We start from the raw sequence: 26,348 nt of genomic DNA on the forward strand, positions 1-26,348 counted from the left end.
GACGGAAGTTAGGGTTTACATATCTAGACAATGATGGCTGGAGTTTGGGTTTAGTGTATTTTAGTGAAGAATAAATTAGCACAGAATGGTGGTTGTATTTTAGTATCGGTTTAGTTAAGGATAATGGCTTTTTCCAACTGTTTCAGTATGGGGTACTTGGACTTTTGTAAAATATTCTCATGAGCAATTTTAAGTGCTGAAATCTCCCGGGTCCGACAGCTAGCCTGAGTAAGCTTCAGCTCACACAGGCTGACCGATGCCTGAAATCATTGCGAATCAACAACCAATTGTCACAATGGTCATCTTATTAAGGCCTAAGGCGCAGCACTCGGATCTCACAAAAGCATGTAGAAGACATCTATCTTCTAAGACGCCTCCTGCTGCATTTACATTTTAATTACGCGGAATTGCACAGTTGCTTCCTTGCGGCTGTGCAATTCTTTACAAACACGAATTAGGCCCATAGTACTAAACAATATCAGCATAAATCATAACAAGGAAGCTAGTGTTTAAAAAATCAAATTTGCGATCTTAAAATTAAACGTACCTCTCATATTTTCCACAGTATCCTGAGTTACAGTATATGGCTGCTTGAAAAAAGTCAATGTGCAGCTCACAGAGAGAAAAATGAAAAAGTTAATATAGGAGAGAACAAGCCTACGCCTTGACTCATGTTTACAAACCCTGCACATAACGAAGCGCAGTAAAAAACAACAACACAAAAAGAGTTCTTACAGAAATGGATCATGAGGCTGCTCTTTGGGTTGTGATAAAAGAAAGGTATATACCAGAACTGGCTTACACAATAACACTTAAGGATGGTTTGTGATGAAGTAAATTGTACAATTTATTACACTAAAACATCTTTAAAAACACATATATAGATCTTAATAAAAATTCCACAGTGTTCTCAATGAGGTAGAAATGAATGCATACAAATTTGAATTGCATTGTCCAAACTCCTATATCAGTATTATTCAAACCCTGGCTAGGATCCTCTCTTTATTTTATATATATATATATATATATATATATATATATATACACACACACACACACACATATACATGCATATATATATATATATATATATATATATATGTGTTTTTAAAGATGTTTTAGTGCAGGGTGGCCAAAGCGTTGATCGCGATCCACTGGTAGCTTGTGGAGCTCCCGCAGGTAGATCGAGACCATTTCCGGCTTGGAGCGTTCCCAGTAATGCATTTGCAAGTGTGCGTGCCGTCAGCCGCCACCCGCCACCCGCCATGTGAGGAGCCTGTGCATTTGTTGGATCCAGTTGGTTCCAGTCAGCGGCGGCAGGAAGCGTGACTCAGGAGCAGGCACAGCGTGACAGCGGGGGTCTGCCAGCAGGGAGCCTGAGTCTAAAGCAAGCCAGCCAGCGGGTAGACTCTGAAGCCGACCAGCGTCAGTTCTTCACAGGGGTCTGTTATGCACTGGGAGGGGGAGGGGAGTCTGCACAGGGGTGGCATCTGCACATAGGGGGTACTGTATGTTACACAGCTGTTCTGCAATGGGAGTGAGGAGGGGATATTCTGCACAGGGAGGGGGAGGGTAATTACACAGGGGCTGTTCTGCACACAATCATGACAAGATTATATTTATTAATATTAATGTATTTTTTGTAATGTGAACACTGCTATTGGTGCTGTTATTTAATGTTGTCATTACTAATGCTATTTTTAAATGTGCGCGTGAGTATTGCATACCTCCCAACTTTTCCCTTCTGTAAAGAGGGACACACGCGCGGCTTCGCTCTGAAAATGGGGTGTGGCCTACAAAGGGGGCGTGGCTTCGCGGAGGACCCACGATCGCGAGCCACGCCCCGTTTTCGTCACTGAAGGGGCATGCCCAGCGCTCTGTGAGCTGCTGGCATGCCCCCTCTCCCTCTGTCTCCAATGAATAGACGCTGTGCGCATGTGCACAGCGTCTATTCACCGCTGCTCTGCTAAGCAGGGCAGCGAGAGACAGAGCCACCCAACTGGCCCCCCCCCCCACCCCCACCGCGGGACACTGCAGCCCGCGGGTGGGACAGCGGGACAGTCCCCAAAAAACGGGACTGTCCCGCGAAAATCGGGACAGTTGGGAGGTATGGTATTGGTGTTGTTATTTTATGGCATCATTATTAATGCTATTTTTAAATGTGTGCATCACTATTGGTGTTGTTATTTGACGTCGGTAGATCACCGGTAAGTCAGTGAACAAAGAGTAGATCCCAGGTCCTAAAAGATAGAGTATAGGGTAGAGAAGGGTCGTGGCGCCAAACCAATATGAGCTGCAACCTGCTGGTCAGATAGGCTAACCCCGTGGCCAAGTGTGTAAGTGGCAGAAAAAAGTTTAGACCAGATGGTGTGCGCTAATTGGTGAAAAAAAATGTAGAATAGTACTTCCCTTATAGAGCTTCTAGGCGTGGGTTTTACCGCATATTCATATCACATTGATCCATATGTGGGAGAAAAATGAACATATATAGTGTAATACGTTTAAAATAGAAGGTTTTAATACAGAAACAATGACGGATAAGGTAAAAAATAATAATAATGATATAGGCTCCAAATTTTTGGTAATGAATGGAAAATTACCAGAGAGCAGAATAATACAGGTGTTTAAAAGTTAGCCTTAAAATTCATGTTGACTGCTTGATATTGATAATATTATAAGTCCAGGAGTCAAGTAAAGGTGGAGGTTTACCAGAATGGATGAAGTGAGTGCACATAAGATGTTGCCCAGGGGAGATAACGGCTCCGGAACCAGTACTCCAACGTCCACAACGCTTCGTCTGTCTGGTAAAGCTTCCTGTGATTTGCTTGTCATACAGTGCCGACGCGTTTCGGGATACCTCCCTTCATCAAGGCTGCAGGTCCTAAAAGTCCAGCCATCCCTGTTTTAGTGTAATAAATTGTATCATTTACTTAATCACAAACCGTCCTTAAGTGTTATTGTGAAAGCCAGCTCTGGTATATACCTTTCCTTTTATTGCTTATGCTAGCCATACATCAAGACGATCTTGCTCCAACCAGCCAACTAGTTGGCTGGTTTGAACGATAGTTGGGCAGTGTGTGGGAGCAAACGATAATCAGCCGTTTGCTCCCACACGCTGAAAAACGCCTAAAAACGGTCGGTCCAACTTGTTGGGTAAATCAAACCTGTTTGATTTTTCCCAACTGATCGTTCAGGTGTGGGGGAACTTTCCCCCCAACTGAACGATAAGTAGGCGGACACTGGCCACAGTGTCCACCTACTTCTGTCACCATCACTGCCGGCTGGGGCTGCTCCTGTCACCCCGGCAGGGGAGCGGGAGAAGGACAGGAGCTGCTGCTGTACTAATATTAGTCTTTACTTTGGGGATCTGACCTGCCCTAATACCAGCTGCTGTTGACAGCACACTCAAAATTCTTTGGGGTGTGAACCTAATTGTGATATGTTAATATAAGTATTTTTATATGTCATTAATGAGTCCACTTTCTGGCTGTAGCATAATTATTGTCATCACTGTGGTTTGTCTAATGAGAGGCCTGGGGCCGTACAATTTTAGTAAGTATAGGCAGTGGTTTCACAAGGGGGGTGCGGGCCGCATCCAGGTGTCACCTGCCGATGGGTGACACCAAAGTGCCAGCTCCTGCTCAGTGACAGGAGCAGGGTGCAGGGCTGGTAACAGACATCTTGGGGCCCGGTACAGTGATATCTCTGGGGCCCCCTCGGAGCAACGGAATTTGCTGTGCTATATACAGTAATTATCTATTATTAAATAAATATATATATATATTTATTTATCTACAGTATACAGATTACAGATATATAAATATGTATATCTCTCCTTCCACCCCCACACACACCACAGTCTGTCTCTCCCCAATAACGCCATGATGATTCCTTGCCAGACACTAAGTGGCATACACTTGGGGCCCCTCTGATCCTTGAGGCCCGGTACAGGTGTACCCTTTGACTACCCCTGTCGCCGGCTCCGGCCGGGTGCTGCAATGTAATATTATGTGCAGCACCCCGGCTCCTGTCACCGTGTAGAAGTCGGCATTGCAAATAAGGCATCCTCTGTGTGCAGCCCGTATCTGCCGTACCCCCGAAGTGACAAAAACGGGGGCCGGGAAGACTGTCCACCCCCCCGTCCCTCTAAGCCACTCCCCCATCCACTAAGCCACGCCCCATGTCGAGCCTGCTGCACCGGGTGATGCCTCTGGTAGAGGGTATATTTTTTATACATATATATATATATATATATACAGAGGCAGAACTCTGGGAGGCAACGGAGTCACCTGCCGCCGGGCTCCTGCTTTGAAGGGGCGCACCTCTCCTCCTGTTCTGTGTGTTCAGCGACATTAATCAATTAAGTTAATTGACAGCAGCCGGTATCTTTTCCGTAGCCGACTTCCCCACTAGTCACTGCACCTTACAAATCACATCCTCTTTATTATAGATACACTGGAAGCAGACACCTTACTGATGAAGCTATTTGCTCCTATAAAGGAAACATGAGAATTCTAACTATATGAAGTTATTTCTCTGACAATTATAAGTAACTTCATATAGTTAGAATTCTCATACTTCCTATGCAAGAGCAGATATCTCCATCAGTAAGGTGCATGCTTCAAGTGTAAAAGCTTGTGGGTTCTAATCCTGGATATGGCACTAGCAAATTAATTGTCAGAGAAATAATCAGCATCGTGAGTGACTGAGCAGATCTATGTAGTGTGTGGTTGGACCCCTACATAGATCTGCCTAGTTGCAACGGGTTTTGTAGTAGCTTCATATAGTTAGAATTAGAGATGAGCGGGTTCGGTTTTACTCGGATCTCAAAATGGCATTTTATTGGCTCACGGATGATATATTGGGGGCGGGGGGGGGGGGGGGGGACACACCAATATTTTTCTTGCCTCCGGGCAACTGGGACAAACTTACGCCACTGTATATATATATATATATATATATATATATATGTATATATTTTTTTTTTCTTTCTCTATGATAGCCAAGATCTGTCACTCTGTGACTGTGTGGATAATGCTGGGCGTGGCTAGGAGCTCTCATTGGGTTAGCAGCAGGTCTGTCACACCCAGTCCACAGTTGATTGGGTGAGAAACGCCCTCCCACACAGGTTACATCCACTGGGAGGCTCTGCCCTTTGGCTGCTGTGTGTTCCCAGAGCAGGATTAATAATGGGGCTGTCACTGACCTAGGTTGGGGATGTTGTGAACTCGGGGGCTCTCCCGATGGCAGGGGAGAGGAACCACAGTTGGGTCGGAACAGGGATGGCTTGATATAGGTCTTCCTCATACAGGACTCTGACAGTAAAGCTTGGTGAAAATATTAAAAAACTTTATTGCAGGAAGGGAGCAACACAATGTCACATAGCAGAGAAGGAACGTATGGAGGGAATGTCCAGGCCTATAGGAGAACTTGTGAGCAATGTTAAAGATTCCAGGAAAAGAAGTACTTGTGAGTGTTGGTACAAGATAATAATGACTGAAGAACTTGTGAGTGATGGTTTTAAAGATACTGATGATTTGAAGAACTGGTGAACGGTGGTTAAAGACTCTGATGATTTGAAACACTTGTGAGCGATGGTTGCTGATGATTTGTATGACTTGAGAACGGTGACTAAAGATACTGATGATTTATAGAACTTGTGAGCGGTGGTTAAAGACACTGGTGATTTGTATGACTTGAGAGTGGTGATTAAAGACACTGTAGAACTTTGAGAACGGTGGTTAAAGACACTGATGACTTGTAGAATTTGAGAACGGTGTTTAAAGACACAGATGACTTGTAGAACTTGAGAGTGGTGTTTAAAGACACAGATGACTTGTAGAACTTGAGAGCGGTGTTTAAAGACACTGAAGACTTGTAGAACTTGAGAGCGGTGTTTAAAGACACTAAAGACTTGTAGAACTTGAGAGCGGTGTTTAAAGACACTGAAGACTTGTAGAACTTGAAAGCGGCGTTTAGAACGCAGCCCACGCTGACTCCAAGAAGCACTGGTGACTGGATTGCAGAGGAACACACCAGCCGCTGTATACGCTGGAACTGTGCAGCAACTGGCACCTGGAAGCGCCGCAGACACTAGGGTACGACTGCAGAGAGACTCGCCGGGAACAAGAGCACTGGCATCCACTTCAGGGGAAAAGACGATACTCAGGCGCCGAGGCGCTGCCCGGCGTCTGCCTTTGAATCTCCCGCCTCCGCGGGATTAGCGGAACAGTCTGATGATGTCACCTGCTCCCCGCCCACGAGATGCCAGGTGTCATGGCGGCGCCCCTGCCCCGGGGAACCGCCGGGAGCCGCGCCAGCCAGGCGCCGGAGCCCGTGGACCATCGAAGGCGGAGGCCGCAACACAGACCAGCAGGCACGCAGGGGTAAGCGCGCTGAACGCCGCCTATGGCGTGTGACAGTACCCCCTCCTCCAGGAGTGGCCCCCGGACACTTTCCAGGTTTTGTTGGATGTCTGGAATGGAAAATCCGCACCAGTCGGGGATCCATAACTTCAGTAGCCTTGACCTAGCTCCTCTCCTCGGGGCCAAAACCTTTCCACTCCACCAAATACTGTAGATTCTTGTGAAGATAACGAGAGTCAAGAATAGCTTTGATTTCAAAGTCCGTTCCAGCTTCAGACTCTGCAAAGGTTGGCCTTGGGGACTTTGAATGGAACCGGTTTAAAATGAGGGGGCGAAGGAGAGAGACATGAAAGGAGTTTAGTATCCGGAGGTGGGAAGGTAATCCCAATTTGCAGACAACTGGGTTCAGGACTTGTAACACGTGGTAAGGACCAATAAACTTTGGGGCAAACTTCATAGTGGGCACCCTCAACTGGAGGTTGCGGGTGGAAAGCCATACCCTGTCACCAACTTTGTATTGGGGAGCTGCTCGTCGCTTCCTATCCGCAAAGAACTTTTAGCGGCCAGAAACTCTCTTGAGATTAGCATGAAGTCGACTCCAAATTGGCTGAAGTGCCGAAGAGTAGAGGCTGCAGCAGGAACATCCTCCGGAGGACAAATGGATAATTCAGGAACTTGAGGATGGAACCCATAATTAATGAAAAATGGGGACTCACCAGTCGAAGAGTGGTACAGATGATTATGGGCAAACTCGGCCCATGGCAACAGTTCCGCCCAATTATCTTGCGAGGGAGAAAGATAAACACGGAGAAAAGTCTCTAAATCTTGATTGACGCGTTCAGTTTGCCCATTGGTTTGTGGATGGTAAGCGGATGAAAACTTGAGTTTTATTTGTAAGGCCGTACAGAGAGCTCTACAGAATCTTGCAGTGAATTGTACCCCCCGGTCAGAGATGATTTCCTGAGGTAAGCCGTGCAGGCGGAAATGTTCTCGGATAAATAACTAAGCCAAGTTGGGAGCTGATGGTAACCCAGTCAAAGGTACAAAATGTGCCATCTTAGAGAAACGGTCGATAATTACCCAGACAGTATTGTGACCCTTGGAGAGGGGCAATTCGGTGACAAAGTCCATAGAGATATGGGTCCAAGGCCTCTGAGGAATGGACAGTGGATGTAACAACCCCGCAGGAGGCAAACGAAGAACTTTGTGCTGAGCACACTGAGGACATGAGTTGACATAATCTTGAATATCCTTCTTCATAGTGTCCCACCAGTAAGACCTTCGTAGAAACTCCCACATCTTTTGAACTCCAGGATGACCGGAAAACTTGGAAATATGAGCCCACTGCAACAACCTTGGTCGAAATTTAGCTGGCACAGACATTCTCCCAGGAGGAGGACCCAGAGCGGTGGGAGCCGCTGACATAGAAACTGGACTGAGAATCAAAGCCTTCTCAACAGAATTCTCCTCATCCGAAGCTGTTAAGGAACGGGATAAAGCATCAGCCTCGGTGTTAAAAGTCCCAGCCCGGTACTTAATAACCAACGAAAACCGAGAAAAGAAGAGCGCCCATCTAGCTTGACGGGGATTCAAGCACTGGGCCGTCCTGAGGTACAGCAAATTCTTATGATCAGTGAAAATTGTAATTAGGTGTTTAGCACCTTCCAAAAGATATCTCCATTCCTCCAAGGCAGATTTTATTGCCAAAAGATCCTTGTCTCCAATAGTGTAATTCTGTTCCGCAGGAGAGAATTTGCGAGAATGGAAACCACATGGATGTAACTTCCCATCTGGAGCGTACTGCGAAAGCACGGCACCTATGCCTACCTGAGCATCAAACTCCAAAAAGAATGGTTTTGAAAAATTTGGTTGTTGAAGTACTGGAGCGGACATAAAGGCTGCCTTTAACTGAGCGAATGCTGCTACAGCTTCGGAGGACCAATGACTTGGGTCAGAACCCTTCTTGGTTAGGGCAGTAATAGGTGCCACGATGGTAGAGAATCCCTTTATGAATTTCCAGTAGTAATTTGCAAAACCCAGAAATCGTTGTACCGCTTTCAAGGAAAAAGGCTGAGTCCAGTCCCGGATGGCAGTGAATTTCTCTGGATCCATACGAAGCTCCGTGCCCGAAATGATGTAACCAAGAAATGGAATAGAAGGAACCTCAAAAGTACATTTGGAAAGCTTGCCATAAAGATGATTCTCTCGCAATCGAAGAAGTACCTCTTTGACCTGTATTCTGTGCTCTGTGAGATTTTTAGAAAATATCAGAATGTCATCCAAATATACCACTACACTTAGGTATAGCATATCTCGAAAGACTTCGTTAATGAATCCCTGGAAGACGGCAGGGGCATTGCTGAGGCCAAACGGCATTACCAGATACTCGTAATGCCCGTCCCTGGTATTGAAGGCCGTCTTCCATTCGTCCCCCTGTCGGATACGTATCAAATTATAAGCTCCCCTTAAATCAAGATTGGTGAAAACTCGAGCTCCGCGAACTCTATCAAAAAGCTCCGTAATGAGCGGCAAAGGATACTTATTCTTAATGGTGACATCATTTAGACCACGATAGTCAATACATGGTCTCAGCCCTCCGTCCTTCTTCACAAAAAAGAAACCCGCCCCGCCGGGGAGGTGGAGGGGCGGATGAATCCTTTCTGCAGATTAGCCTTGATATAGTCCGACATAGCTTGGGTCTCGGGCAGTGATAAGGGATAAGTGCGACCCCGAGGTGGTATTTTCCCCGGAATGAGCTCAATGGGGCAGTCCCAGGGTCTATGCGGTGGTAGCTGATCGGCTGCTTGCTCCGAGAACACGTCAGAAAACTCCCGATAGGCCTCCGGAATGAGCCCTTCATCTGACTTGGAAGATTCACGAAGCGGATAGACAGGGGTGAGACAATTTGAATGACAAAAAGAAATCCAAGATGTTATTTGTGTCTAACTCCAGTCGACGTGAGGGTTGTGAAGTTTAAGCCAAGGAAGGCCAAGAACCAGATCGTGGGGCATCTCACGAATCACTAGGAACTCCAGGTGTTTTTGATGCAGAGCTACCACTTGCAGTTTGATTGGTACTGTGCAACTTGAAATCAAACCGTTAGAAATTTGGGTACCATTGATAGCAGTCAACGTAATAGGTCGCTCGACCGACCGTAGCTGTAAACCCAGATCCTGGGCACAGGAAAGGGAAATAAAATTCCCTGCAGCCCCTGAGTCCAGCAGAGCCTTAACGGGTTTGGCTATTGACTCGGAGAACAGAGACACGGAGAGTAAACAGTCCACTGGCGGAGAAGGTTTAGAAGAAACCCCTAGCTCGACTCCTCCGGAACAAGCTAGGACTGCCCGTTTCCCGGGCGAGACATGCAAAACTTGAGAAAGTGATCCGCGGCTCCACAGTAGAGGCAGAGTCTACCCTCACGACGACGCTGACGTTCTTCTGGGGACAGCCGAGATCGATTAATCTGCATAGGTTCATCAGGACTTGGAATAACCGTTTGCTTAGACGGAAGAGATCGGACCCTTGATCGATATGACCGACTACGTTCACCACCTCATTCCTGCATGCGAAGATCCACCTTTACACAGAGCGAGATCAACTGTTCTAAAGAATCCGGCAAATCTCTAGTGACCAACTCGTCCTTTAGACGATCGGAGAGCCCGTTCCAAAAGGCAGCCCGAAGGGCATCATTATTCCAGCGCAGTTCTGAGGCTATGGTCTGAAAATTAATCACATACTGTCCCACTGAACGAGAGCCTTGTCGGACACGAAGCAAGTCTGCAGACTTCGGTCGTCCTGCCGGGCTCATCAAAGATCCTCCGGAATGACGTAATGAAATTGGTGTAACTAGAAACCAATGGATCAGATCGCTCCCATAACGGAGACACCCAATCCAACGCTGAACCCTCGAGCAAAGAAATAATGTATGCCACCTTGGACCGATCAGTAGGGCAGTTATGTGAAAGAAGTTCAAAATGTACCTCGCACTGATTAAGAAAACCACGGCAATTCTTTGGATTCCCATTATAGCGAGAAGGAGTAGGGAGCTGAAGGCGTGACCTGGTTCCAGAGGAGGATGGAATATTACTAGAGACAACCACTGGAGCGGGTACTGGAGCTAGGGCCGGTACTACTGTAGCCAGAGAAGTCTGAATTTGATCCAGCCGGCCAGATAATTCCTGGAGATAATGCATCACCTGGCCCTGTGCTGCTTCCTGACTTTGTACTCGAGAAATCAAGTCCTGGATGGTACTTGCCTCTGGGCTCCGATCCCCCGGGTCCATGAGGCCTGAGTATACTGTCACTGACCTAGGTTGGGGATGTTGTGAACTCGGGGGTTCTCCCGATGGCAGGGGAGAGGAACCACAGTTGGGTCGGAACAGGGATGGCTTGATATAGGTCTTCCTCATACAGGACTCTGACAGTAAAGCTTGGTGAAAATATTAAACAACTTTATTGCAGGAAGGGAGCAACACAATGTCACATAGCAGAGAAGGAACGTATGGAGGGAATGTCCAGGCCTATAGGAGAACTTGTGAGCAATGTTAAAGATTCCAGGAAAAGAAGTACTTGTGAGTGTTGGTACAAGATAATGGTGACTGAAGAACTTGTGAGTGATGGTTTTAAAGATACTGATGATTTGAAGAACTGGTGAACGGTGGTTAAAGACTCTGATGATTTGAAACACTTGTGAGCGATGGTTGCTGATGATTTGTATGACTTGAGAACGGTGACTAAAGATACTGATGATTTATAGAACTTGTGAGCGGTGGTTAAAGACACTGGTGGTTTGTATGACTTGAGAGCGGTGATTAAAGACACTGTAGAACTTTGAGAACGGTGGTTAAAGACACAGATGACTTGTAGAATTTGAGAACGGTGTTTAAAGACACAGATGACTTGTAGAACTTGAGAGCGGTGTTTAAAGACACTGAAGACTTGTAGAACTTGAGAGCGGTGTTTAAAGACACTGAAGACTTGTAAAACTTGAAAGCGACGTTTAGCCCGCAGCCCACGCTGACTCCAAGAAGCACTGGTGACTGGATTGCAGAGGAGCACACCAGCCGCTGTATACGCTGGAACTGTGGAGCAACTGGCACCTGGAAGCGCCGGAGACACTAGGGTACGACTGCAGAGAGACTCGCCGGGAACAAGAGCACTGGCATCCACTTCAGGGGAAAAGACGATACTCAGGCGCCGAGGCGCTGCCCGGCGTCTGCCTTTGAATCTCCCGCCTTCGCTGGATTGGCGGAACAGTCTGATGACGTCACCTGCTCCCCGCCCACGTGATGCCGGGTGTCATGGCGGCGCCCCTGCCCCGGGGAACCACCGGGAGCCGCGCCAGCCAGGCGCTGGAGCCCGTGGACCATCGAAGGCGGAGGCCGCAACACAGACCAGCAGGCACGCAGGGGTAAGCGTGGTGAACGCCGCCTATGGCGTGTGACAGGGGCTGATGGAGCTGCAGCTCCAGGTCCACACCCCAAAATAGGCCCACTGCATCTGCAGCAACATACCAGGGACGTGCAGTCAGGGGAGGCAGGGGAGGCAGTGCCTTCCCTGTCATTAATGATTAAGATAATACAAAGAAGATGCATATGACACATATTCTGTGTCATATGTATCCTCTTAATATTATTCTTATCATTGCTCCCCTCCTTATGTGTTTGGGAGGCACCGATCGTGGTGCCTCCCGTTGTCTCTGGGGAAAGGTATGGGAGCGGGGGGCGGGCACGGGCGGGGACTAGCCAGGGGCAGTAAAAGCCCATTGAAAATATATGGGAAAGCGGCACCATTGGAGGTGCCGCTTTCATACAGGGACGTGCTTTCAACCTATGAAAGCACGTCCCTGTCAGTGAGGCCACAGTGATTGGCCAGCGGATCCATCACTGGATCCGCTGTCAATCACTTTGTGGGCGACGCTGGCGGAGGAGGTGCGGGCGGCTGTATGCAGCGGTGGTGCGGGCGGCGGGATGCAGCGGTGGTGCGGGCGGCGGTGGAGCAGGCGGTGGGTTGCGGCGGCGGTGCGGGCGGCAGAGGTTTACCTTTAGCCTGCAGAGTTTGGCAGCGGAGCCGTACCAGTTTCAAAAATGGCGCCTCAGCGTCATTATTGAAATTCAAGATGGCCGCCGCGAGCCAATCACGGTTTGCCACGTCATCGCCCCGGCCCCTCCGGCTGACTTATATAAGTCAGCGCGAGGCAGAGGAGCGTCAGTCCGACGGCGGAGGAGGAGCTGTGAAGAGCTCCTGAAGAAAGAAGACGCCGAAAGTCCTGGATGGGCGGCGGCTATGCAAAAGAGCTTAGCAGCCGCCGCCCACCAGGTGAAGACGCTGGAAGCCCTGGGGAGGTGGCGCCCCCCCAGGTGAAGACGCAGGAAGCCCTGGGAAGGTGGTGGCCACGCAAAAGAACTTATTTTTAAGACCGTGTGGTGTTTTATTTTAATATTTTCTTTACAGGTGGACTACAGGTGCCAGCGGGCCCTTTATGTCCGGGCATGCTGGCACTTGTGGTTCTCCAAGTGCCAGCATGCTGGGGCAGGCTTGCTGGGACCTGTAGGCCACCTGTAAAGAACAATATTACTATTCTTTGCAGGTGGACTACAGGTGCCAGCGGGCCCTTTATGTCCGGGCATGCCGGCACTTGTGGTTCTCCAAGTGCCAGCATGCTGGGGCAGGCTTGCAGGGACCTGTAGGCCACCTGTAAAGAACAATATTAACACACAATGAACCCCGCACCCACCGCCACCAGGGGTGTGGGGCATAGCACTGGGCTATCAGCCCAGTGCTGGTTATTGCTCGGGAGGGGGGACCCCATTTTTAGTTTTTGGGGTTCCCACTTTCCGAGGAATTCCAACCCTGGGCTGACTGGCTGGGGGGATGATTAATGTTATGGCAGGGGGACCCCACACTGAGTGTCTCTCCTGCTATGGCATTACTCCCCCTGGCTGGTTCTGCCTAGTGCTGGTTTTATTGATGTATCGGGGGACCACACTTTTTTTTTTCTCGGGGGGGAGGGGGGGGGGGGGCTTGTTAGCTGCCAGTGCCTCCCCAACCAGTGACCTCACCGCACGTCACTGCAACATACCCTCCAACAATTTACGGATAAAAATCGCTACAAAATTGAAAAGGGGCATAGCCACGGGTACTGTGGCGTGGCCACACCTCTTTTCCTATACTTTCAATGGAAGTTTGGAGAGCCAAAAATCGGTACAGAGCATAAAAAAGGTACTGTACCTGCCAAAAATGTACAGTTGGAGGGTATGCCATTGCATCTGCAGCAAGTCTCTGTGCTGTAGAAAGGGAAAAGAAATCCTTTTACTGCAGTGTCCGATGTCCTGCTGACAGTCCGCCTGCCCCCTCTGCCATCAACAATCCCCACTCCCTAGCCGCGACGCAGGTGGAACAAAAGCTGCTGTGGTCACCGGCATAGATGTGTATGAAAGCGCCGCACCGGAAGGCTTTCATAGCCCTCCCTGCGCTGCATACTCTCTGAGCCCAGGAGCCTCCTCTGCGCGTGATGTCACAGAATTGCCTCCCTGCCACAGCCGTGTCCAGATCCCCAGAGGCCCTGACTCCGCAACACCGCACCTGGGCTGCCGGCCTGGAACCTAGAGATGGCTAATGTAATGGATAGAGTGGATGATATCGCGGAGGGTAATGTCTGGACGCTGAATCAATGTAAAAGGTGACAGTGCAGTGCAATGCAGTGGGTGTGCATTGTCACTGACACTGCACAGCACTCTCACCTTTTACATTGATTCAGCGAGTCAGCCAGTTCTGCCAGCCAGTCGCTATTGTTAGCGCCGGTATCCCAACCCGCCGCATTACAGGGAAGTAGACGTACTAAATAAACGACACCTCCCAGCAGCCCTTAGCTGTAGTTTATTGAGTACATCTTCTTCCCTGTAATGCGGCGCGTTGGGACACCGGCACTAACAATAGTGACTGGCTGCTTGGCTGCTGTGCAAGTCTCCGGGTGAGCCACTGCCAAAGGGAGGACAGCTGCTTAGCTGCTTCCAGGTGGAGAAGCATTACCCGCCCCTCGCCCCACTCGCAGTACTTTCGGGCCCCATCCGCGGCACCCCGACACCCCCCCTCCACAGCCGCAGTGGCTCTGGACCCGCTCCCCCACCCGCAGCACCCGCCTTCCCCCACCTGCCACACCACCGCACCTGCCCCTCCACCACCCGCGGTGGCTCCAGAGCCCCACCCGCGGCACCCACGCACTCGCCCATCCCCCACCCGTGGCACCACCGCACCAGCCCCTCCCCCACTCATGGCACCTCCAGAACCGCCCTCCCCCACCCGCTGCACCCCCGGACCCCCTCCCCCATCCGCGTCTACCCTGCACCCGCCACTCCCCCAACCACAGCACCTACTAGGTGATTTAATCACCACAAGGGCGTGCAAAGGTTAAGGGGGCGTAGCCCCTTACGATGGTGTGAAAAGCGCCCGTAGGGCGTGATGAATCACCTGGTATATATATAGTCCACATATGTATAGCACACCAAGTAGCCATCCACATAGAAACCAGCACACCATAGATTTTCAAATGCTTTAGTGTCCAAAGATTTTCACAAAAATTCATTGAGAGCAGCAAGTATGACATTGTTCCATCCAAAAAATTGTAAGCTTTAAAACATGTTACTTATGCCAAACTTCAGGAGGTAATAGTTATATAAGGCCCAACAGCGTGACCACCTTCCTCAAGGGCTCCACAATTTCTGACCACGAAACTGCTCCTATAAGTAGCCAGGGCGCCTGTCATAACTTTCACGATCATCTACACCGGTGTTACCTCTCTCACCCTTCACGTCATCTCACCCTTTCGTGTTCACCACTAACTGTGCTGGTGGAATGCACGCCGGCCGCCGCTGGAACGCACTTCCGGTACCGGTCAGTATGGCGGCTCAGCGGTCCGTGTAATGCTAATGCGGTAGAGTGTGGAACGCAACTCAGTTACTGCTGGAACGCACTTCCGGTTCCGGTATGTGCGGCGGCTGAGTGATCTGTGCTCTGTATTTCAAATGGTGATATTTGTGCTCCGGGATACAGGGACTTCAGCACCTGATGTACTTTAAAAAAAAAAAATCTGTTTATTGTAATTTTCAAGTGATTCAATATAAAACATAAACAAAGAACAGGTAGGCAATGAATGAAGTGGATAAACAACATAGCTGTGTATATCTATCCATGGTAGATGGTGAATATTCAACATCGTAGGAAATATGAAACATAAATGGCATATCAGTAATTCGTACCATATGTTGAAAACATTAAATCCTCAATAGTATAGTAACATAGACATAACTAGCGATCCAATAATGAATTAAAGATCGTGGAGTCGAAACAAACTGAGACTTCCATCAGAAACATAGTAGTACAAGATTAGAATAAGGTGCACATACCCCTATGACAAGTCCACACACAATGAACTATGTAAACCAGTCAGAACATCCCTTCCTGGAGCATATTAGTTGAGACAGTAAATACAACTATATAGGAAAGAAGAGAAGAAGAGAAAGGGGAGCAACAAAGAATGAGAATGGGGGGTGGGGATACACATAAGGGTAAATAGGGAGGGGAGGTGAGTATGTTCTATCACGAGGCAAGAGAAGCATCAGTAATTGATACATTGGTATAAATTCGAAAAGTATTAGAACTATATATATATTTTTTTCCCTTTGAGATTATTATAATGCAAAAGTGAAGATTATCATATCGTAGAGTCTTCTAGAATCTTCCTGTGGAGGAACCATTCAGTATGTTCAAATACTCTAAATATTTGAGTTTGTGTGGCCTGATCCCGCAAATCAATATAAAGGCCCCATTTTTTGTAAAAAGATTTAACACCCAGCTCAATATTAATTTGGACCGATTTCCTGTCATAATATAATATCTGTAAAAGTTTACCATGAACTTCTACTAAAGTTGGAGATGAGGACGAGAGCCAGTGGGATAAAATAATTTTTTGGGAAACCGTTACCAAAATTGTGAGAAACGGTAGAGTCCGCCGTTGCCTAGAAGTTAAGTCCCATTCTGAAAAATTTGCACATATGCAGGATAAGGGTGTCGCCGTCACACAGATATGCAACAGCTGATTAATATAAGCCTCTAATTTATGCCAAAAACGCCGGATCAGACCACACTCCCAAAACATATGATAAAAAGAAGCTGTGCGGATATGGCACTTGGAACATTCCCCGGTTTCCGTGGGGTTAAACCTAGCATGTTGTATTGGGGAGATATTCTGAGATATAGGCTCTTTGCAATGTACGGAGATGGACTTCCTGTAGGTAGGGTGAAACCAGAGCTTTCAGAGTAGAAACATAATGATCACTGAGTTGATGATGACTGGTCAGGCCAGGGATGTCTTTACGCCATTGAGCGAGTAGTCTATCCCATCTACAGTCTGCCGTATTCGATGTTAGAATGGTTTAGATCTGTCTAATGCGTGTTGTGCCAGCCCTATGAATATTAAGTGAGATCAGCAATGGGTTAGAAGGAGAGGGTGTGTCCCGTGAAGTAGTGCGTATACGAGTGACTGAATCTAGGTAATGTCGAGTCTGGAGATACATGAAAAAATGAGAATGTGGTAAGTCATAACTCTCTTGGAGGGACGAAAATGAAAACAAGGAGCCTCCTGGGTCAAATACTTTGGAGGAATTAGATAGACCCTTCTCTTTCCAGAGCCGGTAATTCCTGATGTACTTTTAAGTGGAAGCGAGTGCGTTTTTCTTCTTTTTATGTATATATATATATATATATATATATACACATAGACTTTTTGCGATACTTTTTGTGTGGACATATTAATTATTTTGCTTAACGTTGACCATTGTTTTGTTTATTTCAGTCTCAGGATTTAATCTTTGGGGAGCAATGATTGCAACTGGACTACTATGCACTTTCTACTGTTCAATGGTATGTTGTCTTGCTACTTTTGAATTTGTTATTATATGCTACGATTTTGTATTTGCTAAACAAATTAGATTTGTGTCCTCATTTTTATGTTGTGAATTTGATGCTGTTGGTATTCTTAGAATAACAACACTATAAAAATGAGGAACAATGGGCTTGATTCATGTCTGCAAGTAAAGCAAAAAAAAGCACTTAACCTTGTGTCTGGAACAAACCAAGTTGCAATGTAAGGGGAGCAAATATGTTTATATTTTAGTCTGTGCAGGCCAGGTTAATACTGGCTTCTTTTGCATGTAGCCCACAAATGTTGGACAGCTTTATTTTTACATTGCAATTTAGATTTCAGTTTAAACACACCCCATCCAAATCTAAATCTCTCTGCACATGTTACATTTTCCCCACCTGCAGTGCCACATGGTTTTGCCCAGTTTCTTGCTTTTTTTTGCTTTACTTACAAACATGAATCAGGCCCAATATATTACAATAGAATTTGCCCTTTTGATTGCTCTGCATTATATATACGCAGCCATTTTATTCACTTAATAGTATCACAAATGTGTATTATTTGTAATACTTTTCTCATTCCCTTATTTTGCAACCTGGTTTCCATTTTACCTGAATCTGGAGCAGATTCAATGCTTGTAGGCTGTCCTCAACAGTTTATGTATAAATGATATCAGGTAAACTAGTCTAGCTAATCTGATGGGGAAAAGAAGACTTCATTATAAAATAAGTTTACACTAGTTCATGCTTGGTGGGGAATTCAATAGTTTTTTTTGGTGCTCTGGGCCAAACGAAACAATTCAATAGTTGCTCCATTCAGATGCAAATACCACAGGCAACCATTTATTTCTGCTCGCCCCCTACTGCGGTAGTCAAGCAGAAATGTGCAAAAAGTCAGAATTTTCCCACATTTTCCCTGTTACGCCCAGTGTTGACACGATCAATGTCAACTTTGTGAATGTCAAACATATTATAAACTAAACCACTAAACATTACTTAGGAACTTATTAATGATGTTGCTACCCATCTCATAACATCTGCACCCACAATCACACACACTTGTTACCGGCTTACAGTTACACAAATAACATGAACATATCAGAATAGCCGCTGCGTTGTGTACCATTGGCGTGGTAAACTCTGTCCACTTAGTATGTCTCTGTAATAGCAACTTCTAATAGTAATAATTGTGGATATGCATTAAACTCTGGTGGTTTAAGCATAAGTCTATCCTTCTTCCTCCAACACATGGATGCACACGGTGCAATATGGCTTGAAGTCACTGGTGTATCTATAATGGGTGCAGCGCGTGCGCCGTGCGGTACACACAGTGTCCAATGGGGCTACCACAGCACACCTTGCACCCAATTTGTACCCTCTGGAGTCCTGTGTCGGGAGCATCAGCGCTGGACAAATCACTAGGAAAATGGTGCAGAGGCCATTTTCCCGGGATTTTGCGCATGCGCTGTTGGAAACTCACAAGCAAAAGGGCCGCTGCACCATTTTCCTAGAGACGTACGCATGCACACTAGACTCTGGTACAGCGTTAGGGTCCCCAAGTGACCCTAGTGCCCAAAGTCTATTGCTCTGCTGGCTAGAAAGGAGGTGTCCTGGATGGAGACTGCACACAGGCCTCCTCCTCTGTTGATACGCACCTACTTGAAGTAGTCATTGTCATATAGGCTGCCTTCCAAAGAAGGTAACTTTATAGCAGAGGTGATCAAATTGCTGTGTATGTGCACAGTATTAGGTAAATCAGAACATGAATTATCTGTTATACAGCCATGGATCCTGCAAATGTCAAAGGAATCCCTATCAGCTCCGCACTTGATAGAAGTCAAGGTTTTTCTAAATTTATCGCCTGCTCTAGCACTGCAGCAGTGGCGTAACTACTGCCCCCGCAGTCCTCGCGGTGGCTTGGGGGCGAGGGGCTGCGGGGGCGCCACTGACTTAGAACAGATTGACATGCGGACGAGCGTCCGCATGTCAATCTGCGGTCTCCTTCCCTCCGCTGCTGTGTTGGAGGGACACGGAGGGCACTGCGCGCGCCTCTCCAGTGTCCCTCCTGGCTCTCCGGCCGGTGTAATAAAGGAAGTGCCGTTCGTGAGCTCTGATTGGCTCACGAACCGGCACTTTCTTTATTAGACCCGCAGGAGAGCCAGCAAGGACACAGGTGAGGCGCGCGCTGTGCGCTCCGTGTCCCTCCAACACAAAGGAGCGGCAGGGGGGGGGGGAGAATAGGGGAGCAGGCACTGTGGGGGAATATCTGGCACTGAGGGCATGTACCTGGCGGCACTGTGGGGGAATATCTGTAACTGGGGGCATATACCTGGCACTGTGTGGAGGAATATCTGGCACTGGGGGCATTTACCTGGCACTGTGGGGCAATATCTGGCACTGGGGGGAGCAGGCACTGAGGGGGCTTATGTGACACTGGGGGGGAATATCTGGCACTGGGGGCATATACCTGGCACGGTGGGGGAATATCTGGCACTGGGGGGAGCAGGCACTGAGGGGGCATATGTGGCACTGTGGGAATATCTGGCACTGGGGGCCAGTGGCGGAACAAGCAAGCGGTGGGCCCAGGTGCAACAAAATGCTTTGGGGCCCCCCCCCCCCCCCATCCCATCCAAGTCCACCCCATGGGCAGTGCGCGCCGTAGGCGCGCGCAAAAATACATAGTGGCGTGGCTTCGTGGGGAAGGGGTGTGTCCACAAAATAATACCAATTCATAAAACGGTGCACAGTAGTCTCCATTCTTCAAATTACGCCGCACAGTAGCACCACTACACCAGGTAGAGACCCTTTTACTCCTTACAGCGAACAGATTCCCCTTTTTACACATAACGACAGACAGTGTGCACTTTTTACACATAACGGCAGACAGCGTGCCCTCGTTACACATAGCGGCAGACAGCATACACTTTTTACACAATGGCAGACAGCGTGCCCTCGTTACACATAGCGGCAGACAGCGTGCCCTCGTTACACATAGCGGCAGACAGCGTGCACTTTTTACACATTACGGCAGACAGCGTCCCCATTTTACACATTACGGCAGACAGCGTCCCCATTTTACACATTACGGCAGACACCATACACTTTTACACATAACGGCAGATAGCGTGCCCTTTTTACACATTACGGCAGGCAGATTCTACCTTTTTACACATAGCGGCAGGCAGATTCCCCATTTCTCTAACGTCCTAGTGGATGCTGGGAACTCCGTAAGGACCATGGGGAATAGCGGCTCCGCAGGAGACAGGGCACATCTAAAGAAAGCTTTAGGATCACCTGGTGTGCACTGGCTCCTCCCCCTATGACCCTCCTCCAAGCCTCAGTTAGATTTTCTGTGCCCGACGAGAAGGGTGCACACTAGGGGCTCTCCTGAGCTCTTTGTGAAAGTTTTAGTTTAGGTTTATTATTTTCAGTGAGACCTGCTGGCAACAGGCTCACTGCATCGAGGGACTAAGGGGAGAAGAAGCGAACTCACCTGCGTGCAGAGTGGATTGGGCTTCTTAGGCTACTGGACATTAGCTCCAGAGGGACGATCACAGGTTCAGCCTGGATGGGTCACCGGAGCCGCGCCGCCGGCCCCCTTACAGAGCCAGAAGAGCGAAGAGGTCCGGAAAAATCGGCGGCAGAAGACTTTCCTGTCTTCAGATAAAGGTAGGCGCACAGCACCGCAGCTGTGCGCCATTGCTCTCAGCACACTTCACACTCCGGTCACTGAGGGTGCAGGGCGCTGGGGGGGCAGCGCCCTGAGACGCAATAAATCGATAGAAAACCTTTTATGGCTAAAATAAATGCATCACATATAACTCCTGGGCTATATGGATGCATTTAACCCCTGCCAAAACATACAAGAAAACGGATGATAAGGACGCCGAGAAAGGGGCGGAGCCTATCTCCTCAGCACACTGGCGCCATTTTCCCTCACAGCTCAGTTGGAGGGAAGCTCCCTGGCTCTCCCCTGCAGTCACTACACTACAGAAAGGGGTTAAAAAAGAGAGGGGGGCACTAATTAGGCGCAGTATAAACAATACAGCAGCTATAAAGGGAAAAACACTTATATAAGGTTATCCCTGTATATATATAGCGCTCTGGTGTGTGCTGGCAAACTCTCCCTCTGTCTCCCCAAAGGGCTAGTGGGGTCCTGTCCTCTATCAGAGCATTCCCTGTGTGTGTGCTGTGTGTCGGTACGTTTGTGTCGACATGTATGAGGAGAAAAATGATGAGGAGACGGAGTAGAGTGTCTGTAATAGTGTTGTCACCCCCTGGGGGGTCGACACCTGAGTGGATGTACTGTTGAAATTGCGTGACAGTGTCAGCTTTGTATAAAAGACAGTGGTTGACATGAGACAGCCGGCTACTCAGCTTGTGCATGTCCAGACGTCTCATACAGGGGCTCTAAAGCGCCCGTTACCTCAGATACAGACGCCGACACGGATACTGACTCCTGTGTCGACGGTGAAGAGACAACCGTGATTTCCAATAGGGCCACACATTGCATGATTGAGGCAATGGAAAAAGTTTACACTCTTCTGATAATATAAATACCACCAAAAAAAGGGGTATTATGTTTGGTGAGGAAAAACTTCCTGTAGTTTTCCTGAATCTGAGAAATAAAATGAGGTGTGTGATGATGCGTGGGTTTCCCCCCGATAACAATTGATAATTTCTAAAAAGTTATTGGCAGTATACCTTTTCCCGCCAGAGGTTAGGGTGCGTTGGGAAACACCCCCTAGGGGGGATAAGGCGCTCACACGCTTGTAAGAACAAGGGCTCTACCCTCTCTGGAGATGGCCGCCCTTAGGGATCCTGCTGATAGAAAGCAGGAGGGTATCCTAAAATGTATTTACACACATACTGGTGTTATACTGCGACCAGCAATCGCCTCAGCCTGGATGTGCAGTGCTGGGTTGGCGTGGTCGGATTCCCTGACTGGAAATTTGATATCCTAGATAAGGACAGTATATTATTGCCTATAGAGCAATTAAAAGATGCATTTCTATATATGCATGATGCACAGCGGAATATTTGCCGACTGGCATCAAGTATAAGTGCGTTGTCCAATTATACCAGTAAAGTGGTCAGGTGATGCGGATTCCAAACGGCATTTGGAAGTATTGCCTTAACAAAAAAGGGGATGTACCCCAGGTCGCCTCTCAAAATAAGACGCCGTATTATCAGGCGCAGTCCTGGTTGGCAAGCGGACAAAAGGGTTCCTCTTTTCTGCTCGTGACAGAGGGAGAGGAAAATGGCTGCAGAGATCAGCCAGTTCCAAGGAACAGAAACTCTTTTCCGCCTCTGCCAAGCCCTCAGTATGACGCTAGGGCTTTACAAGTTCAGGCACGGTGGGGTCCCGTTCTCAATGAATTTCAGTGCGCAGTGGGCTCACTCGCAAGTAGACCCCTGGATCCTTTAGGTAATATTTCAGGGGTACAAATTGGAATTCGAGACGTATCCCACTCGCCGTTTCCAAAGGTCTGTTTTACCGACGTCTCCCGCTGACAGGGAGGCAGTTTTGGAAACCATTCACAAGCTGTATTCCCAGCAGGTGATAATCAAGATACCCCTCATGCAACAGGGAACGGGGTATTATTCCACACTATTGTGGTATCGAAGCCAGACGGCTCGGTGAGACCGTTTTTAAAATCTAAAATCTAAAATCTTTGAACACTTGCATACAGAGGTTCAAATTCAAAATTGAGTCACTCAGAGCAGTGATTGCAAACCTGGAAGAAGGGGACTACATGATGTCTCGGGACATCAAGGATGCTTACCTTCATGTCAAAATTTACCCTTCTCACCAAGGGTATTTCAGGTTATGGTACAGAACTGTCACTATCAGTTCGGACGCTGCCGTAGGGATGGTCCACGGCACCCCGGGTCTTTACCAAGGTAATGGCCGAAATGATATCCCTTCGAAGGAAGGAAATTTTAGTTATCCCTTACTTGGACGATTCCCTGATAAGGGTAAGATCCAGGGAACACTTGGAAGTCGGTGTAGCACTATCTCAGGTAGTGTTGCGGCAGCATGATTGGATTCTCAATATTCCAAAATCGCAGCTGGTTCCGACGACTTGTCTTCTGTTCCTAGGGATGATCCTGGACACAGTCCAGAAAGAAGGTGTTTCTCCCGGAGGAGAAAGCCAGGGAGTTATCCGAGCTAGTCAGGAACCTCCTAAAACCGAACCAAGTCTCAGTGCATCAATGCACAAGGGTTCTGGGTAAAAATGGTGGCTTCCTACGAAGCAATCCCATTCGGCAGATTCCACGCAAGACTTTCCAGTGGAACCTACTGGACAAATGGTCCGGGTCGCATCTTCAGATGCTTCAGCGGATAACCCTGTCACCGGGGACAAGGGTATCCCTCCTGTGGTGGTTGCAGAGTGCTCATCTTCTAGAGGGCCGCAGATTCGGCATTCGGGACTGGGTCCTGGTGGCCACGGATGCCAGCCTGCGAGGCTGGGGAGCAGTCACACAGGGAAGGAATTTCCAGGGCTTATGGTCAAGCCTGGAGACATCTCTTCATATAAACATTCTGGAACTAAGGGCCATTTACAATGCCCTAAGTCAAGCGAAACCCCTGCTTCAGGGTCAGGCGGTATTGATCCAATCGGACAACATCACGTCAGTCGCCCACGTAAACAGACAGGGCGGCACGGGAAGCAGGGGGGCAATGGCAGAAGCTGCAAGGATTTTTCGCTGGGCGGAAGATCATGTGATAGCACTGTCAGCAGTGTTCATTCCGGGAGTGGACAACTGGGAAGCAGACTTCCTCAGCAGACACGATCTACACCCGGGAGAGTGGGGACTTCATCCAGAAGTCTTCCACATGATTGTGAACCGTTGGAAAAAACCAAAGGTGGATATGATGGCGTCCCGCCTCAACAAAAAACTGGACAGGTATTGCGCCAGGTCAAGAGACCCTCAGGCAATAGCTGTGGACGCTCTGGTAACACCGTGGGTGTTCCAGTCAGTGTATGTGTTCCCTCCTCTGCCTCTCATACCAAAAGTACTGAGAATTATACGGCAAAGGGGAGTAAGAACGATACTCGTGGCTCCGGATTGGCCAAGAAGAACTTGGTATCCGGAACTTCAAGAGATGCTCACGGACGAACCGTGGCCTCTACCTCTAAGAAAGGACCTGCTCCAGCAGGGGCCTTGTTTGTTCCAAGACTTACCGCTGCTGCGTTTGACGGCTTGGTGGTTGAACGCCGGATCCTGAAGGAAAAAGGCATTCCAGATGAAGTCATCCCTACCCTAGTCAAGGCCAGGAAGGACGTAACCGCAAAACATTATCACCGCATTTGGCGAAAATATGTTGCGTGGTGGGAGGCCAAGAAGGCCCCTACAGAGGAATTTCAACTGGGTCGTTTCCTCCATTTCCTGCAAACAGGACTGTCTATGGGCCTAAAATTAGGGTCCATTAAGGTTCAATTTTCGGCCCTGTCGATTTTCTTCCAAAAGGAACTGGCTTCAGTGCCTGAAGTTCAGACATTTGTAAAAGGGGTACTGCATATACAGCCTCCTTTTGTGCCTCCAGTGGCACCTTGGGATCTCAATGTTGTGTTGAGTTTCCTAAAGTCACATTGGTTTGAACCACTCACCACTGTGGACTTAAAATATCTCACATGGAAGGTGACGATGCTGTTAGCCCTGGCTTCAGCCAGGCGTGTGTCAGAATTGGCGGCTTTATCATATAAAAGCCCTTATTTAATATTTCATTCTGACAGGGCAGAATTGAGGACTTGTCCTCAATTTCTACCTAAGGTGGTTTCTGCATTTCACATGAAGCAACCTATTGTGGTACCTGCGGCTACTAAGGACTTGGAGGATTCCAAGTTGCTTGACGTGGTCAGGGCCCTGTAAATATATGTTTCCAGGACGGCTGGAGTCAGAAAATCTGACTCGCTGTTTATCCTGTATGCACCCAACAAACTGGGTGCTCCTGCTTCTAAGCAGACGATTGCTCGTTGGATTTGTAGTACAATTCAGCTTGCACATTCTGTGGCAGGCCTGCCACAGCCAAAAAAATTTAAAATGCCCACTCCACAAGGAAGGTGGGCTCATCTTGGGCAGCTGCCCGAGGGGTCTCGGCTTTACAACTTTGCCGAGCAGCTACTTGGTCAGGAGCAAATACGTTTGTAAAATTCTACAAATTTGATACCCTGGCTGAGGAGGACCTGGAGTTCTCTCATTCGGTGCTGCAGAGTCATCCGCACTCTCCCGCCCGTTTGGGAGCTTTGGTATAATCCCCATGGTCCTTACGGAGTTCCCAGCATCCACTAGGACGTTAGAGAAAATAAGAATTTACTTACCGATAATTCTATTTCTCGTAGTCCGTAGTGGATGCTGGGCGCCCATTGCAAGTGCGGATTGTCTGCAATACTGGTACATAATTATTGTTACCAAAAAATTCGGGTTATTGTTGTAGTGAGCCATCTTTTATAGAGGCTTCTCTATTATCATGCTGTTAACTGGGTTCAGATCACAAGTTGTACAGTGTGATTGGTGTGGCTGGTATGAGTCTTACCTGGGATTCAAAATCCTTCCTTATTGTGTACGCTCGTCCGGGCACAGTATCCTAACTGAGGCTTGGAGGAGGGTCATAGGGGGAGGAGCCAGTGCACACCAGGTGATCCTAAAGCTTTCTTTAGATGTGCCCTGTCTCCTGCGGAGCCGCTATTCCCCATGGTCCTTACGGAGTTCCCAGCATCCACTACGGACTACGAGAAATAGAATTATCGGTAAGTAAATTCTTATTTTTTATACATAGCGGCAGGCAGATTCCCCATTTTTATACATAGCGGCAGGCAGATTCCCCATTTTTACACATTGCGGCAGGCAGATTCCCCATTTTTACATTGCGGCAGGCAGATTCCCCATTTTTACACATTGCGGCAGGCAGATTCCCCATTTTTACATTGCGGCAGGCAGATTCCCCATTTTTTACATTGCGGCAGCCAGATTCCCCATTTTTATACATAGCGGCAGGCAGTCCCCCCTTTTTACACATTGCGGCAGGCAGTCCCAACAAATAAAAAAAGAAAGAGA

The 26,348-nt window shown here is 48.1% G+C and overlaps 1 protein-coding gene across 1 annotated transcript in view; it reads left to right on the plus strand.

Moving 5' to 3' along the window:
* Positions 1-26,348, plus strand: part of LOC134932951 (sodium-coupled monocarboxylate transporter 1-like) — a 168,688-nt gene that overhangs the window by 4,925 nt on the left and 137,415 nt on the right. Inside the window, exon 4 of the mRNA XM_063927828.1 lies at positions 17,218-17,285. Coding sequence (XP_063783898.1) covers positions 17,218-17,285 — 68 coding nt within the window. The remainder of the gene's footprint in view (positions 1-17,217; positions 17,286-26,348) is intronic.

Source organism: Pseudophryne corroboree, chromosome 6, assembly GCF_028390025.1.
Source record: "Pseudophryne corroboree isolate aPseCor3 chromosome 6, aPseCor3.hap2, whole genome shotgun sequence".
In the NCBI taxonomy this organism is placed as follows: Eukaryota; Metazoa; Chordata; class Amphibia; order Anura; family Myobatrachidae; genus Pseudophryne; species Pseudophryne corroboree.